This window comes from Borostomias antarcticus (assembly GCF_949987555.1).
Source record: "Borostomias antarcticus genome assembly, chromosome: 5".
NCBI lineage: Eukaryota > Metazoa > Chordata > Actinopteri > Stomiiformes > Stomiidae > Borostomias > Borostomias antarcticus.
The window spans coordinates 15,010,627-15,028,895 of record NC_140238.1 but is presented as its reverse complement, the minus strand read 5'-3'; the positions used below and the strand labels follow the sequence as shown (position 1 = coordinate 15,028,895).

Here is an 18,269-nt window from a genome sequence, read left to right as displayed (position 1 = left end):
ATTCTACATGTTCTGATCATATTCTACAGGTTGTGTTCCCAGTGTCCCTCCAGACAGATGTTGCTGGCATGTCCCTATAAGGTGAAGGGGTTCAGAGTGTTAGAACCACCAGGACTCCTGAGCTTTAGTAGCTGGAAACTGTCAATGTTTATTCTAGGCTGTTGATACAGCTTAGTGTAGGCTACTCATGGTGGTTATAAATCCTGTTTGCAATATCTTCTTTGCGATCACTGAAGTCACTTTGAAGATGGTTTCCATAACCGTGTCATGCTTATAAAGCACAGTCCTCAGCAGGGCGAAGCCTCGTGGGGCGCATGATCTCCAGGGCGCACTCACTTTCACTTCTAACTCCTATGCTTAGGGCATGCAACAATGTGAGGATTGTTGAACGATGGAGAGTGAAGCTGTATGTCTATGCAACTGCTTATTCAGATAAACATGTGTTTGGTTGAATAGAGCTTTAATGGCTTACTTGTACCTCTTTGTCAGTGGAAACTGTATTCTTCAAGACAGGTAGATCAGGTCACAGGGCCTGTGATAGAGCCAGACTGATGAAAAAACCATAATAGCTGACCATGTCATTCTGTCGGTTGCCCAGCCATACTGAGATCCTGCCCTTGTCACGTAGCTCCTTGATAAATCTTCAGCTAGACTTAAACAGGCCATGCCTTGTGAAGTTGCTGGGCAGTTCTTATGTTTGGGTAAAACATATTTGGGGAAAAACAATACTTTTATTCAATTGCTTTCTAAAAGGTCTGTGATGTTATTATTTTTATTAATGACTCGTCTCCATAAAAATGTCTACATCACTTTTAAGGACAAGGCTTAGTGGAGCATTGTGGTCAGATATAAGGCTTCGGCAGTGGTGTAGTGGAGAGTATACGGAGGTATACAGAGTATACCCACTTCTTTATCTATGGACCCACAGTATACCCACTTCATTAGTCAGAGTATACCCACTTCTTTAGTCACCACAACACCCCTAGGCTTTGGGATGTCACTGATTGAGGAACAGGAATGCTTCTTGTGGTTGAGGCAGATCAGGACTATGACAGTGGAAACTCCACCAGCAGCAGCAGCAGCAGCAGCCTCTGGCCTCCTGTAGTGTCATCTCTTTGAGGGCTCTGCGTGGACAGGTGTGCTACTGTGGGCCATTAATATTCATGCTCCAGCACCACACTGAGATCAGTCTCTAACACACTGACTCACACCACAGCGTATGAGGACGGAGGGTGGGGGGCATGGATAGTGGGATTAATCACCAGGGAATCTAGTGTTTCAGAGGGGCCGCTGGATCACGCTGTCACGCTGCCAAAACACAGGAAATATTGCGTCAACCACATGTAGAGTGTAACTTGGAGAGAGTATGTTTGCAGGGTAGGCCTAATGGTTGGGAATTGTTTTTCATCCCTTACTAGGGATGTGACCCCATGTGATTACTCTCAATTGGTCATCAGGCAGCGGGACGTGGTGATGAGTCAGCCGTGTCTTTGACATTTGAGAAATATTGATGTTCAGGTTGTATAGGCAGCTGGTTCAAGTTACGTCAATTCAGTTCCCCTACATAAGCATCTACAGTAGACACTAATAAGCATTTCCAGAGTTCAATCGGATAGCCTACTATGGTCACAGACACACAAGCGCCCGATGAAGAACAGAGGATGTATTTGCTGACTTAGTGTATAACTCCTATAGTCTATGACTTTCATACTGTAGTAGGCTAGTGTAAAATAAAATGTCTGGCCCTGATATTGATATCAGGGCATTGATACCTGCTCAGTATCAGGCTCCTGTACTATAAATACCTCACAAACTGTCAATAATGTGTCACGCCACACCCTGAGATGGCAGCCATTATACAATCACGCAACATTGCATTTGGATTAGCTGCAAACACAACAATGGACAAAGCAATGTCCCCTCAGCCTCTCTTCACACGTTCTCTCCCTCCCCCTCACACGGTCATGTGCTGCCTAGCAACTGCAACCATAAATAATATGCCTGTGTGTGTGTGTGTGTGTGTGTGTGTGTGTGTGTGTGTGTGTGTGTGTGAGAGAGAGAGAGAGAGAGAGAGAGAGAGAGAGAGAGATAATTAATGCCATATCAACTCTCAGTATATCCTATTCTTTTGCTTGCTAGTACTAGTAATTCCCTCTCCAAAGGGAAACACCTTGTTGAAGTGAATGCATTAGGAACCTAAATGTTCCCTTTCTCTGCCCTACACACAGCCTACACAAGGCCCAACTGACAAACCCCATGGCGAGCAACAACACAGCCAGCATCGCGCAAGCCAGGAAACTGGTGGAGCAACTGAAAATGGAGGCCAATATCGACAGGATAAAAGTGAGCCAAAATGATGTCACTGGTCAAGCAAATATACAACCTAACACAAAGTAACTGTCTAACTGTCTTTATTTGTGTGTGTGTGTGTATGTGTGTGTGTGTGTGTGTGTGTGTGTGTGTGTGTGTGTGTGTGTGTGTGTGTGTGTGTGTGGCTATGGCTGTGTCTGTGTCTGTGTTTGTTGTTTGTGTCTGTTTCTGTTTCTGTTTAATAACAGGTGTCAAAAGCAGCAGCAGACTTAATGTCGTACTGCGAAGCCCATGCCAAAGAGGATCCGCTGTTGTCTCCAGTGCCAGCGTCCGAGAACCCTTTCAGGGAGAAGAAGTTCTTCTGTGCCATTCTGTAAACAAGGCACGATCCTTCAGCTGTCATTTTGGGACATGAACGTGGACTTTCAACACGTAGAATTCTCTTAGCAGGAGGGCTTGACAAATGCCCCTTTGTTAAATGACACCTTAAGCGATTAAAACCACAGAGTAACACGTAACCATTTCAAAGGGGTTGATTGCTATTGAGGGGTGTGCAGCATGTTGAAGAGATCTGTGCAGTCAGGTGACAACAAGGGAAAGAGGATGACCCCTGAGACATGACAGACGGCCGATCAACAAAGTCTTCTGGTTGTGTTGTATTTAAAAAATAAAAGTAAACAAAAAAAATGTGTGGTTCTTTTGGAACTTCCAAATGTTATGTTCAATGGCTTAAGGTGGGTCAAGTACTGTATGTCAGTAGATATCTGAGCTTATCACTAGACTCCACTTGTTTATTGGAATGTTTTATTTTTTGGTTGTTGTTTATTTCCTGTTCATTTCAAGTTTAGCTATATAGCTAGATAACTTTCTATTATTGTATGTGATAACTGAAACAGCTGTATTAACTTCTTTTTATTACTTCAATAGAATGGTGAAAGCTTTTTTAATGGAAAGTTTGAACGTTTAACCAGTGATACTCTTTACAGACACCTTTCTGAGAATGTCTCAGTATATGAATATATATCTGGCAACGTGATACAGTGTTTGTTTCCTTCAGATACAAGCTCTCTTTTTACTATTTGTATAAAACTACTAGCAAGTAAACAGTGCCGTGTTGTGTGTTCTGGATGTCTGTGTTGGTATCATTAACAATTGCATGAAATGGACAAACAACTCTTATTATTATTATTTCTTTAAATGTGGAGATTGTATGAATAAGGCAGGCTCCATCTGGAAGTGCCAAAAATATTAAAATGATAATAAGCATACACAAGTAAATAACTGTGGCATTACAATTTGTACTGTCCTTCACAAGACATGCACACATTCTATTACTCACCCACATGGCTCCTTGAATAGCTTTGGCACAGGCATCTGCACCACATTAGGTCTACATCTCATGAAATAAAAGTCCAATGTTTCCATATGGTACAGTAAAAATCTGGCACGATATTCCATCCATCCATCTTCATCCGCTTATCCGGGGTCGGGTCGCGGAGGCAGCAGCTGCAGCAGGGGGCCGCAGACATCCCTTTCCCTAGCAGCATCAACCAGCTCTGCCTGGGGAATCTTTAGCCGCTCACAGGCACGATATTGGCATATTTAATAGGTATAGTTATTTGGATGACATGATAAGATTCACCTTTGGTCTGCTAATTCGAACTGTATGGTTTCACATTACTAGTGAGGAACTGACCTCAAGCATCAGTAGGCTATCACAAAAAGTAATTGTCAGAAGTGGGATTCGAACTGATGCCTCCAGGGGAGACTAAACATAGCGAAGACCGCTCAACCATCCTGACATAATATGCATCATGAAATCTTTTATTAAAGGACCATACCGGTCTAAATATGATTTGATCACCTAAAACTAGTCACCCAACATGTATCACATTATAGCAAGGTAGGCCTATTTGCATTTTCGCGTTTTACTTAGGCCTACATTTCAAAAGTTGAACGTGATGGGTCAAAAACCCTATTTTTTTTTAAATTGTTCCCTTATTGCGCTGACAAACTTAGTTTCAAATAATTTTCAGTAGTTATTGTTTTGTTTTAACCCTCTTTGTGCAGCTTACTCAAACGGTCTCTCTTTTTCCTGTTTACATGGTAGCCGTTGCTAGGAATGCTGAGTAGAGAATCTAGCGTAGGTGGAAAATAATATAAAATAAAAACTACTGAAAATTATTTGAAACTAACTGGGGCGAGTTTGTCAGCGCAACAAGGGAACAATTAAAAAAATATGTTTTAAAGCCATCACGTTCAACTTTTGAAATGTAGGCTAAGTAAAACGTGAAAATGCAAAAATCTTTTAACATGAGCTTTGCTTCCGAAAATTGATTGTGGTAATGTGATATATGTTGGATGACTAGTTTAAGGAGATCATATCATATTTAGACCGGTATGGTCCTTTAAGAACTAGAAACTGTGCTCAGACCACAGACCTCCACTCCCGAATGCATTTCGTGGCTCTGTGTGTGGCAAAATTGAATGGGTTCTAAATTGGCCGATGCTACACCCCGAGTTTCATGAAAAGCAGTCTGGTAGTTTTTGCGTAATCCTAGTCCAACCAGGTCCAGCCTGGTTTATGTGCGTGGCTGGCTTGTTTCTGTTCAGGACTGGTAGAATGGAAGCTAGTCATGCCACTGAAATAGCTGTGAAATGACATGAAATAATGTCTGATAAATTAAGATAGGTCTTGTCGCCTGGACACATCAGTTCCAATGCTTTCAATGCTAATCCAGCACAATAAGAGCGGGATAGCCAGTTAGCTCATGAGCTCACAACAACTAGCAGCAGCTTCCATAACATTAATGGTAGCGGTCAGTGGCTAAAGCAGTTACACTGATGATTCCTGTAACGTAGGCTATTTTGCTGCAATTGGTTCAACTTCCGTTTCTGGACAAAGGTAAGGGATAAACCCAGATAACACAAGGCTAGCGGACCTACAGCGGGTCCCCGATGGACGAGCTGGTGGACCTCCGGCCGAATCCGCTGACGGACCTCCGGCCAAATCCGCTGGTGGGTTCTTGGCCATTTGCACATCGAATGGCAAGCGGACCTCTGGCGGATTATTAGCGTCAGGTACAGCGGTCTGCTAGTAATCTGAATTGCTCCCGCTATTGCTCCACCACTATTCTACCGGTAGTTTATTGTCTATATTCTAGGCCATTGTCTATATCCTAGGCTTATGGATTTCTATTGCTAAATTAACTTACTCTGAAAATGTTTTGGGTAACCCTTCCTTTCATAGTCCCCCAATTACTAAACATATTACACCTGTTAAATACATGCAAAGTATAGCCTAATATATGATGGGTAATTACTGAGACACCTATACTGTAGGTATAATTTCAAAACAGGAGTATTTCAAATGTTCAATTACTGCACATAAATTAAATAACTGACATAGCACCACCAGGCAACCACATTTGTACATATAACATCCTTCTGCTTCTATAACATCCAGTGACAAAAAATCTTCCACACCTGAGCTCAAACCACTGAGCTTTGGCATGGGAGTCAGGCGCTTTATCCACTATACTACTGAGGAACTTGATACTGTGCAATGTCATAAGCTAGGTTTCCATCAGCCTGTTTAGATGCGCATCTAGAAGTATCGCATTGGAAAATGATGATGGAAACGGCAAAATTGGAATTAAAATTCCTTGATTCGCACAAACAAAAATACGCTCGCTATTTCCCGGTTTTGGCTGATTCGAAAAAGTGTTGATTCGCAAAACGGGGGATGGAAACAGTTTTACTCTAATTAAGTCTAACGTAGCGGACTTGCACACACATGACTGATCAACTGTTTCTGTTTCTTTCTGATTCTACTGTTTCTGTTTTCTGTAAAATGTGTCTTCACAACCACAATATGTCAATATGTTAATACAACACAAATACAACACAAATACACAACATAAAACATTGTATTCTCTATAGATATCATTTAATTCAGATCAGTTACACAAGTCATCCTTCTGCAATCACCAACTCGACTCAGGAATCATCTTCTCTGGGTAGGAAAGTAAAATGTTTACATCTGGCTAGTCACACGACAGACGTGCGCAACTTTTGTCAACAATATTGCATGGTGCGTTGTTTTGATGCCGGCAACAGCATGCGAGACTTGTTTTGTTTCCCGTTCTGCGGTCAGGTAATCTCGCAACTCGCGCGAGTTAGTAGTGTAGTTTTCACGCTCCAAACATTTAATGGAAACACACATGATTCGTATTTCTTTTAATGCGCATTTCCCAAAGATTCAAATCACTTTTAGATGGAAACGTAGTTATAGTGGTTTTATTTTGGTGTTCTGGGACCACTGCCTCTAGTGGTGGCAACATAGAACTGCAGGTCAACAACACGATGGAGGGAGGGAGGGAGGGAGGGAGGGAGGGAGGGAGGGAGGGAGGGAGGGAAGGAGGGAGGGAGGGAGGGAGGGAGGGAAGGAGGGAGGGAGGGAGGGAAAGAGGGAGGGAGTGACAACCGAACAAATGCTATCTATGATGCGCTGGCTTCCAGCCACGCACAAAAAATGAATGGCAGTGAATGGCCGGCCCAGCAGGTGTTTGGGTGGCTCGTGGACCTGCTCCGTAATTAGGATCCACTCCTGAATTTAATGGCTTGTTAATCGAGGCATGCTACACCCCTCCACTAAGTTTCATGAAAATCAGTCTGGTAGTTCTTGCGTAAACCTGGTATAAAAAATGAATGGAGGTGAATGGCCAGCCGTGTTTCATGGACCTGCTCCAAAATGTAATGGGTTCTAAATTGGCCCATGCTACACCCCTCCACTGAGTTTCATGAAAATCGATCTGGTAGTTTTCCTTAATCCTGGTTCAAAAAGTGAATGGAGGAATGGCCGGCCGTGTAACTACACACAAACGTAACTACACACAAACTATGGTATAGTTTAATAAGTAGTTTTCTTTCCAGGTAAGTAGCACGAAATTCACATGTTCAAGGTAGAAGGTGGGGGTGCCGGCTATCATAAAGATGTTTCTTGTTTTGTGTAAGAGCAGGAAAAGAGAAGTAATAAAACATAACCTGTATCCACATGCCCCATCACAAATATGTAATATTTCTTTAGACCTCGTTCTTGTCTTTGTTTAATTTGACAAATCTATCTTCTTCTTCTATTTCTTCTAATTTCGAGTGGGGACTTCTATTTTGAAGTTTCAACCGAACCGGAATTCCATTTTAAACATAGGTGAAGCGTTGAGGTGAAGTCGCCACCTGCTGGCAGTGATGCCAATTTAGCGACTTTGTCGCTAGATTTAGCGACTTTCCAGACCCCCCTGGCGACTTATGTCATGAAAAGCGACTAGCGACAAATCTAGCTACTTTTTCTGGTCATTTGGGGAATTATTGTGTTGACAAGGAAGCGAGCTCAGCTCGAGTCACAAGGAGAGAAAACTTATTTTGCTACCTTCACGTTCTCTCTCCCTCGCTCGCCCACACACACACCACACGCGCTGGGATCCCTCACGCAACAACCAATCGTATTGCCAGAAACGATTAGTTTACCTAGATACTGGTGACGTTAGGTTAAGTTTTAATTAAGCCCTGTAGGCTATATTATTTTTCTGTTATTCTTTAGGTTTACATACATACGTTGTTTAAAAGAAAAAAGCTAATGTTATACAGCAACAAAAAAAACAAGTTTGTAAATAAGTAAATAGTTGTTTTTTTCCCCATGCCATCATCATCACATGGCTGATGTAGGCTACTAGGGTTGCACTGTAAAAAAAATGTTATAGAGCAACAACAACAACAACAAAAAGTTTGTAAATTAAATTAAATAAATGAAAGTTCGTTTGTATTACCCCCCCCCCCTCCTCCCCCACCACAATCTAGCGACTTCTGGGACAGCCAATAGCCACTTCCCTTACTGAAGAGTTGGCAACACTGCCTGCTGGATAGACCACAGACATACACATACAAACAGAATACCATACACGTGTGTCTGGCGGATAGCTTGCAACTCATTTGTTTTGAGCGCCCACATCAACTTCCTGATTACCACAGGTAGTTACCGTTAGTTATTAATCGTTGCTATATCAGACCCATTAACGCATCATTCATTCCAGAAGATAACGGCAAACCGATTTAACTGTTAAGTGAAGTGTGCCGTTATGTAAAGATCCAGCCAGGCAGCTTAGTTAGCTAGGTACACATCTAGTTTGCTAGCCCAATTGGCTTAAACCCCAATACATCCATGTTAGACCCCGAAGAAGAAAAGACAGCATATTCACAAAATCGTGTCATTTGAATGATTGACCTTTCTGCATGTAGCTAGCACCAGAATAGTGTGTTGTAACGTTACACCGACCACTACTGATGCGAAGGCAACTTCCACTGACCTTTGGCGTAGTGCTAGCTAAGCAGTAAGTTAGCCATGCGTTTATGCTTTCTGAGTTTCTGTTGACAAGACAATCAAATTAATGAAAATGTTTTCAAATGGTGGTCAGGTTTGATTGCACATACTGTATGAGACCGGGTCTCCATATGTTTTCATTTGCATTGGAAAAACTGTTGTTAAATCAACTATTTAATTCACATGATTCTGGTTGACATTTTGCGATGGCTTCTTCTCCACCCTCAAACTTTTCCTGGGTTGAACCTGGAAAGTTGGCTGGTCTGGCTCTCCCCAGAGCACCTGCTGACTACCGATATCTACTCGATAATGGCATCAAACATCTGGTCTGTTTATGTGAACGAAAACCACCATACTATGACACTTGTCCAGAAGTGACCCTGCACCACATCAAGATAGCAGACTTTACTCCACCAAGTCCAGACCAAATTCAAAGATTTCTGTCCCTTGTGGAGGAGTCCAACGCCAAGGGTGAGGTAAGGACTAAACAATGCCCTCTGAGTCGTCAGTTAAAAAAAAAACAAGAAAATGTCTCATGACTGATGAGATCTATGACTTAAGTGTGGCACTTAAAGTAGGGATTAGTTATCGCTGAACAAGTCGAGACTGAATCATTTACATTTCTTTGTACTCTAGGGCGTAGCAGTTCACTGCATGCACGGCCATGGGAGGACAGGGACCATGCTAGCCTGTTACCTGGTGAAGACCCGGAAGATGACTGGAGTGGATGGCATCAAAGAGATCCGGAGACTGCGTTATGGCTCCATTGAAACACGTGAACAAGAAAAGGCAGTAGTACAGTTTTATCAACGCATAAAGTAAAATCACACATAAAAAAAGAGAAACACATTTATAATGACAAGGTCTAGTGGTCAAATGTGGATCACAGGAACAATCATACCGTACTAATTTGTAAAAACAAAAACACTTGTTATATAAGTAACAGCAAGACACAGGAAGTGTGAATACCATACAGTGTACATGGAACAGGATTACAAAATAAGGCCATTTTACAGCTAGATATATCTTACTACACTAAACAGCCCTATTTTTTCTACATACAGATTTAACAACTTTTTTCTTTTTTTTTAACTAAAGGTTGCATATATTGATTGATGGTGGTGGTACCAGAAACCTCACAGGATGCTTACAAGGCTTTAACATTAGTTGTACTGGCCCAGGGAGAACAGACGCTGGCGTTCCCTAAATGGGAGTTTTTCTGGGTCCTTACACAGGAGTTTTTCCTGTTCGTTCTCGCTCCTGAAGTTCTCTCTCTGGTCACTGTAATTTAATGACCGGAAGGGTTGAGAAAGAATTGCATGTATGCTTGGTGGTTGTTCTTTATAATGTATATTGATTAATGTGCAAATACAGTATGTTTGCATTCTGCTTACAGTTTATCAGGTTTGTCAAGGTGATTAGATCCTTGATCCTTCCCTAAGGTGATTATAAATATAAAAATGGGAAAAGTTTGAAATCATTTAAAATCTTAGTTTGTGGTAACATTTTCATTCAATGCATTGCAGTAGCAAATTGCATAATTAAACACACCAGCCTTCCCACAGTAGTTCAGTTCAGTATATTATATATATATTACCTATTATACTTGTGCCAAAGAAGGAAATAAAGGCGGTACTCACCTGATGCAATATCATTCTTGTCCTCTCTAGACAGATTTGTTTTTGCCTGCTTTTCCAAAATCTTATCATCCTGTTCAGTAGTCTTGTCCTGTTGCTGTTGCTTGCTGTATTCTTTATCCTGTAGCTGGAAATCAGAATGCTTTGTTCAACAAATACCACGTCATCAAGTATGCCCAGAAGTTTTAATTACGCTCCATATGTTTTATGCTAAAAATGTTCTGAAAACAGTTCTGCAGTGTATGTGCCTATATGAACCTTTGACCTTACTGATCGTGACCTCAGTGAGTTCAGTCACCTGTGTTCTGTCCTCGACCTCCAGCTGCTGCATGATCATCATCACATCTGTGTCCTCATCTTCATCATCATCCCCATTCTGCTGGAACTCCTGCAGTCTCTTCTGAAACTGCCACTCTAGGGTTAGCCTGCGGAGCTTGTCGCTCTCTCCTGGGGTGCGGTCAGCTTTGTCCAGCAGCTCCTGAACCTCCTGCTCCAGCTGGTCAACCGCCTGAAGCCTCTGCTGCTTCTCCAGCTTCTCCCGGGCGTCTCTCTTCCAGGGGTCTGGGGACTGGCCATTGGCATCAGATAGCTCCTGTTTGATGTCAGAGGACAGGTCTTTTTGTACAGAGATGGTATCTGTCTGCTTTTGAGGAAGGAACCTCTGGAGGGAGATTTGTTTCGATGGAAGCATAATCTTGACCAATTGTTGGTGCTGGAGTGGCAGTGATGACAGTGTAGGCTGAGGCAGCCTACTGGCTGAGGAAGAAGGACCTGCATGGTTAGCAAGCGTTTGAAAACCCGGCCTCTGGCTGCCAAAAAGGGTGCGCCCATTACTTTTAGGGTTTTGGCTGGACTTAACGGTCAGTAAAGTTGTGTTTTGCTGCTGGAAAGTAGTAAGTGGAGCGTGGGTATCAACTGGTCTTGTTGCAGGCATATCTATGCGTATTGGCTGTATTGAGGTTACAGGGTTCTGCAAAGCTGGGGTTCTCCAGTAACCTGATCCACTTATACGTTTATTCTGCTGGTGTTTGGTGGAGGGAGGCTCTCTGTAATGGAGATCTTGGGTAGAGCTGCTAGGACCTATAGAGAAAGAGTAGTGGCTAATTTGCCCTTTTCCCTGATCCTGATGCTTCCTCTGTTCTTTGTCCACTAGGGGTCCCCCAGTCTCCATACACAGGTTGTCCTGAGAACGCGCATGTCTCTGGAGGGAAATACACAAAGGCAACAATTAATGCATAATGCAGTACCGTCACAATATTTTAATAGGCAGTAATTTATAGCAATTTATATACTGTACTTATGAGGAATATCATTTTGGTTCTACTGCTTTTTGATGGTGAAACAGTATATTTGACTCATACCATACAGGCTCTCTTGTCTCGGATTGGTTCTTCTGAAGGACTGAATGACACTTTGGACATCTGAAGTGGCTTTTCATATTCAGCTGGTGCCTTCTTGTCCTGAGATCTTGGTGCTGGGAGCGTCAGATATCCCCTGGGACATGCCTGAGGAACAAAGACAACATTATTCCTGCGTCTCAAAGTCATGATTTTCTGATTAGGCCCGCCACGCTCCAGGCACTTACATCAGAGCAAAGGTCGCTGGTGGAGACAGCGGGGATTCGACCTCCCGCCACCACTGGATCAACAGGTTCTCCTGGATCTGTACTTGTGTGAGAGTGAGATGGTTGAGTGCCACCCAATAATGACTAACTGAATCACACCTTGACAAGACGACCTCTCACCAATCATGTAAGGGTTGGAGCGATAGAGCGGTCTGTTCTTCAGCAGCATCTGTTCCTTCTTTCTCCTCTGTGTTCCATGGTGGTTCCCCCAAAGTCCTGAGGCACTCTGACCGGTGCCGCTGTTCGGAAAGTGGGCCTTCTCAGTTGAATTCACAGTGCTCTGATAATTTCCATCTAGGAACAAAAACAGGCTTAGTTTGATGCTCATGGCTGGAACAAGTCGAAATAATGCTTACAGTAATTTGTCTTTTTTAACTATACTATTTTTAATTATATACTATACTATTATACCCATAGTTGTTATGGAAGGTGGTTCCTGTAGCAATGCGTCAAGGCCATGGTAGCATGCTCCCAGCTTAGCAACCTGAAGGGTCACGACCGGCCCGGTTTGCATCATAATACCTGCTGCCCTATATCAAGACCAGACAGGCCAACGATCACATCATATCCATCACACTGTATGTAGACATGAGACACACTGGCAAGCTCGTAGGTTCACAAAGGTTCACCTAAGCCATGTTAAAAGCACATGGCAGGCCTACTGTACCTTTCTTGAGGGAGTCCCACCAGACTTTGTCCATCCACACTCAACAACTGATCTCCAGCAGCCAACCTGCCATCCTATATACACAGGCATAAAATCACAACACCAAAATAAACCACTGGTTCTTAAAACAAGACAAACCCACAGAGGAATCGCAGACTCTATGTCCAGTTTGGATAGGATTATTCTGCTACTACATAAGTGAGTTTCTCATGCGGATCATGGCTGTATATCTAAAATAGAATTTGGGTTCACCATTTCTGCTGGTCCTCCCTTGACGATAGATTTAACATAAATTCCAAGGCTGCCTTGCCCTGCTGCCTGTGGCAAAAAGGAAGGAATAAATTAATTAGTTCAAGTGGTTTTAACAGTAGAATTCTGAAGAGTTCAGTGTAGCTGTTCCGCCACTTCACCTTGGCAGCCACGATGCTGACTCCCATCCCACTGTTCAAGGGTTTTTTCAGCGTGACAGTCACCACCTCAGGCTCACTACACACTGGCTAATGACAAGGAAAACGAAACATTCTCAGAATTCAAATGCCATTATTGTTCAAATATTTGAGAACTGTATGAGTTATTGATGTATTGCAAGCCAATACAGATTTTACCAGGCGAGTTCTCCCTGCAGAGGAAGTATTTGCTCCACTGAAGAATACGGTCCACATGCCATTAGAGTGTGGGTGTGAAATCAGTGTGCAGAGTCCTGAGGAAATACAAAAAATCTATCACGCTCTCTCTGTAGTCAAACTACCCTGTGTGTGTGTGTTATATATGTTCCTATACCAAACACCAGTTTATATCAAGTTTGTAAAATAATAACATCTACAGTACTATATAATGTATGTGTACTGTCTATGAATCCAACTACCTTTACGGCAGATTGGCTCTAAGAACTCTCTAAATCCATGGGGGATGCCCCTCACTGAGTCACAGGAGTATCCTCCTTCAGGTAGGAGGAAAGGCAGGTGAAGGTCCAGGCTCTCCTCCAGCCGAATGTCCCGCGCCTCACTCTGCGCAAGGTCATCTTCAGAGGCCTCGGAATGGCTCACCACCCTGTCAATCAGGCCCTGCAGGAGAAGAGGTCACAGAAGAGGTCAGAGAAGGCACGGGATGTAAAACAGAATATGATGAGAGAATTAGATCTTTGTCTTGTTCACATGGCATGCTTTTTCATTGTGTTTTGCAATGAAAGGAGGCAACTTTTGTCTCTTTGAAAGGGGCTTGAGCGCATGGATACAATGTGTGTTAATATCCACTATGTACTGTGATTGTTGTGTATCTGCTAAACTGAGGGGACAAGTACAGCTGTTTTGAATTTCGCATGCTCTGTACTTACATGGGGAATGTGGGGCTCATTAGGTGCATAAAGATAGCTGTTCATCAGCTTCTTAAGCTGAAGTGAGTTCAGTTTAAAGCAAGTCGCCTGGATGTCCTTTGCATCTTGCATGGAGTATTTATTCATGGTCAGGAGCATTGTTGCCTAGAAACCACCAAGATCATCATACTGTTTAAAACATTACTCTCCCCAATAGGAAGGCTACTTACGAGAGTGGCATGACGTTTAAATGGTTGGGTAGTACAGAGGATTGAAAATGTATCAAGAAAACATCAAAAAGGAGAACAAGCCACATGGTCCTCTTGTGAAAACCTTTATCAGCACAAGCAGGGTTAAGTACACGCAAACAGACACACAGTAAAATGAAGTTAGGCGCACACACCTGGATGATTCTGCCCAGGTGACAGTCTGCAGCGCGCTCCAGGCCCTGCCTCTCGGCCCAGTGCTCTATGATGGCGAGCCTCTGGCGGAGGGCCGCTCCCCAGTAGTGAGAGAGCAGGCCCAGGGGGGCAGCCTCGGCGCCCACCAGCCTGTTGAAGAGCCACACGCTGATGAAGTGAAAGAGCTGGGAGAAGAGCTGGATGGTGAATGCTGGGTTGACCAAGCTCCGGCGCAGTAGAGACATGGCACTCATCAGGGTGTTCACAACCCCCTCTGTACAGAACAAGGAACGATGGAGAGGATCATTAGTGAGGGCCCACTGAGGTTATGGGTAGGTAGCCCAGTGGTTGGAGCATCTGGTCTAGTTCAAGACCTCAGGCCATCTGACAATCATTGTCTACCGTTGCAGCCTTGGGCAAGGTACTTAACCCCAGCACTAGCTCAAAAACCAAAGTTTGCTGGTTCAAGACCGAGCCAGGCCACTTGGCAATCATTGCCTGCCGTTGCGCCCTTGAGCAAAGTACTGTACTTAACCCCAGCACTAGCTCAAAAACTTTGTAAGCAGCTTTGGATAAGAGTGTTTGCTAAATTACCAAATTGTTAAGGAAGCCTCAATGTTTGGTGGATCCCTATAGGTTTTTACCTATTCCAGGAGCTTGACTCTGTTGCTCAGGATCAATCAAGAAAGCTGTCATGTGTTTTCTCAGATCGACCTGGAGGCAATGAATCAGACACCTACAGAAACAACACGGGCACATTACAATATTATTGAATAAGCGCAAATACTGGTCTCATATCAAATGTTCCCTCATACGGATGTACTCAATACTGAAACCCACGAGAGTTGAAGTGGCATACATGTCACTGCTGGTGGCAGTGGTTGTTATTGAGGGCTTTACTGACTAGGACTGGAATGTTTGCTTACTCTAGACAAATGTCGCTTTGGATAAAAGTGTCTGGTTAATGACTTAAATGTAAATGTAATGCTGACAGTGTCTTACTTGAAAGCTTTGTGCACCAGATGGGCCAGGACCTCCTGGATGTGTAGGGTTACCAAGCTCAGATCCTTGTCCTGCTTGATGAAGTTTAGCAGCTCAGAGGTATTGGCCATCCAGAAGGCAACTGCACCAGCAATAGCCCTCTGCTTCTGGTGGGTGACAGAAACACTGTATTTACAACTCAGAGACAATCTCTCCATATATTAAATAAAACCCTGTAGCAGTAGAGTACATTTATTCCAGACCTGGGTCAAGTAATATTTGTAAATACCGTTAAGTACCTGGATGAGCTTGATTATCTTACCCAGACCAATGAATCTCTCCCATAGGCTAAATGTTAACTATGAGGCAAATCATATTCACCCCGATTACTTTCAAATACTTTCAAGTGATGGATCTATGGATCTATCTACTGTAATTGACCCAGGTCTGATTCATTCGCACTGTACTGTATGGTGTTTCGTTGTCACTTCTGTGAAATGATCCACAGGTGCAGCAGTTAAATAATTTAGTTTGGAGGGTCATTAGCCTGCTCACCTGAATGACTCTCTCCATCTGGCTCACCATCTTGTTCATGATGGAGCTGACTTGCTGTGTCTGCTCTGTGGAGTGTGAATTTGGAGGGATTTGATGGCGGTGGAGAACATAGCGAGCTGCCATGTAGAGGACATATGCAGGTGAGAGCTTGAAGTGGATGGTGGAGCTGTTGGTGTAGTTTATGACTGCAGCCAGAAAGGTTTCCTCGTCTGTGACAGGGAGACACCAGTAGGGGGCAGAAGATCAGAGGAGGATAGGTCACAAGAAAAAGCAAGGAGACAGTGTCATTACAATGGACAAAGAAGAGAACGATTTTGTAAAATGTTTCCATCTACTCACAGTTGTCTCTGAATTTGACCCCTACTGGAAGTTGAAGTTGGTCCATGTTTTCAAGTTGGTCTCCATGATGAGATGACGTGGGCAAGTTATTAGGCCTCATGCTCTGTGAATAGACTTCTCCTGTATTTGAGAGAACAGTTTTGTTTGTGCTGTTAAAGCAAACAGTCTCTACAATGCAAACAATGTTCAGAAACTCACCTGAGTTGAACTGCCTTTGATTTAACTTTCTGTCTTCCGAGTGTCTCAGGGTGTGTTCAGGGTTAGAGACAGGGCTCTTTTTGGATGGTGACTTGTCAGTTACACAAGATAACTGCCTATAATAGAGAAAGAAGAAATGCCTACTTCATTGTCTGCCTAAGGTGCACATTGGCCCAGAGAATCTTTTTCAAATGTGTCTATCAGTCTGTGAGATAATAAATCAGCCATACTCTTTTCTAGGAGATGGGTCAAAAGCCTTTGTTTTGAGGTCAGCATCTCCGATCCTGTCCTTCTTCTCTTTCCTTGACAGCGTCCTCTTAAAGTCCTGGATCATTCCCCCCTTTTCCCTTTTCTCATGACAATTGGCCTGCATTTCAAACACAAACACACAGCTTCAAACACATAATTGACAGCTACACAGACATGTGCTTCTGTTACCTTTGATTCAGAGAGTTATGCAGGGCATTGGAGTTCAGTGGAAGGTCACTCACCTCTAAAAGAATGTCCTGTTCATTCTTCAGGACAAAGCGTCCTTCTCTGTTGTCAATATTCCAGTTTAACTGCACAACCAAAGGCTTCTCCTTGAGATCCAGTTTCCGCTCTTATTTCACAGAGAAAAGATAAGTTAGGGACACATTATTTAATCATCTTATTCAACTGAGCACAAAAGGCTTGAGGATAAAAAACTGAAGAATTCTTTGAGAAGCTACATCTCATTCAACACTTCTCCATCCATATTAATTTAATGTACAGTAATTGCTTCAAAGAGGCATCTTTACAAACTGACAGTCTGTACTCTGAATGTACTTTCTTTTCCAGAGCAGTGAGACTTACCCACATCTGCATGGACCTCATAGAGACAGTAGGGTGTGGACAACATTTTCATGTCAGGCCTAAACCTCTCTAACAGAGTCTCAATAACTTCTCGGGTGGTGGAGCTGCTACCAACACGCAGACACTTGGTGGCAAAGTTTCCTGCTACATGGTCCTCCAAATAGAAACGCATCACACCACTGAAATCCAAAGTCTGAGGGTAAAGGAAACGGTTTGGAAGATTTGGAAACACCACAAATAATCATAAATCATTATTATTATTATTATTATTATTATTATTATCATCCCTGGAAGTCATGATGGTAACACAAGTGGAAGAAGAACTGATCCAATAGCCCAAATCCATTACTATGCAATTACATAGGGATAATTGATATGTTATTGTCATATTAATTAAGTTATCACAACATATCTACAGGTATACAAATTATTGTTTGTGCATCTACCCTGCAGGTAAGCTACCAAAATGAAGTGTTCAAGATGTATCCTTATTTAACATCTACCAGTAGAATGCTCACTAGAACCGACACACCCAGCCAAACATGTTTAATTCTGATACAATCGAGGGTGTCACTGAGGATATCAAAACTTGAATCCAGTCTTAAAATGATTTCATACAGAGACATGAACCAGGGAAAGCCTTGGCTGAGGTCAACTCACCTTACTGGGCTGGCTTATTTCAAACATGTCAAGCCTGTTGTTGTTCCAGTGCTGGATGACACTAGCCAACCTCTGCCATTCTTTCTCCTCTGGCATGGTTATCACGTATCCTCAGTGCCAACTTCCTCAGCAACAGGTTTCTGCCTCGAGTGATTTCTTCTAGATACACTGGGGAGGCTTTGCATTCAGTTCAGAGATGATTGAGATATGAGTCTAGTCTACCCCTTAACTGTTGTTTGTTCCTCCTCTGTCAATGTGCTCCTAATGAATAGTTCTCCTCAACTAGTGTGTGCTGAATTCCTATGCATATCACCCCCCCTCTCCTCCCATACCCTGTTAAGAGCGGGCCACTGGGTCCCTGTTATGTGTGGTACA

General features: G+C 43.0%; 3 protein-coding genes across 3 annotated transcripts; 2 read left to right on the top strand and 1 right to left on the bottom strand.

Moving 5' to 3' along the window:
* Positions 1–2,234: 2,234 nt before the first annotated feature.
* On the top strand, positions 2,235–2,894 carry gng2 (guanine nucleotide binding protein (G protein), gamma 2). The gene is made up of 2 exons (XM_084437706.1): positions 2,235–2,343; positions 2,559–2,894. The coding sequence occupies exons 1-2, from the start codon at positions 2,257–2,259 to the stop codon at positions 2,685–2,687; spliced, it is 216 nt and encodes a 71-aa protein (XP_084293832.1). The 5' UTR covers positions 2,235–2,256; the 3' UTR covers positions 2,688–2,894.
* A 5,993-nt stretch (positions 2,895–8,887) lies between these two features.
* dusp23b (dual specificity phosphatase 23b) lies at positions 8,888–10,156 on the top strand. Its single transcript, XM_084438281.1, has 2 exons — positions 8,888–9,216; positions 9,323–10,156. The coding sequence occupies exons 1-2, from the start codon at positions 8,893–8,895 to the stop codon at positions 9,506–9,508; spliced, it is 510 nt and encodes a 169-aa protein (XP_084294407.1). The 5' UTR covers positions 8,888–8,892; the 3' UTR covers positions 9,509–10,156.
* On the bottom strand, positions 9,834–17,990 carry afdnb (afadin, adherens junction formation factor b; the record flags this gene model as incomplete). The annotated part of the gene is made up of 24 exons (XM_084438948.1): positions 9,834–9,889; positions 10,327–10,450; positions 10,622–10,915; positions 11,288–11,524; positions 11,685–11,828; positions 11,909–11,985; positions 12,068–12,241; positions 12,359–12,477; positions 12,615–12,688; positions 12,867–12,932; positions 13,025–13,111; positions 13,220–13,314; positions 13,480–13,678; positions 13,948–14,091; positions 14,330–14,601; positions 14,972–15,063; positions 15,330–15,475; positions 15,864–16,072; positions 16,203–16,262; positions 16,401–16,516; positions 16,631–16,767; positions 16,892–17,001; positions 17,235–17,427; positions 17,895–17,990. 24 exons carry the CDS (start codon positions 17,988–17,990, stop codon positions 9,834–9,836), a joined length of 3,321 nt encoding a protein of 1,106 aa, XP_084295074.1.
* Positions 17,991–18,269: the final 279 nt, after the last annotated feature.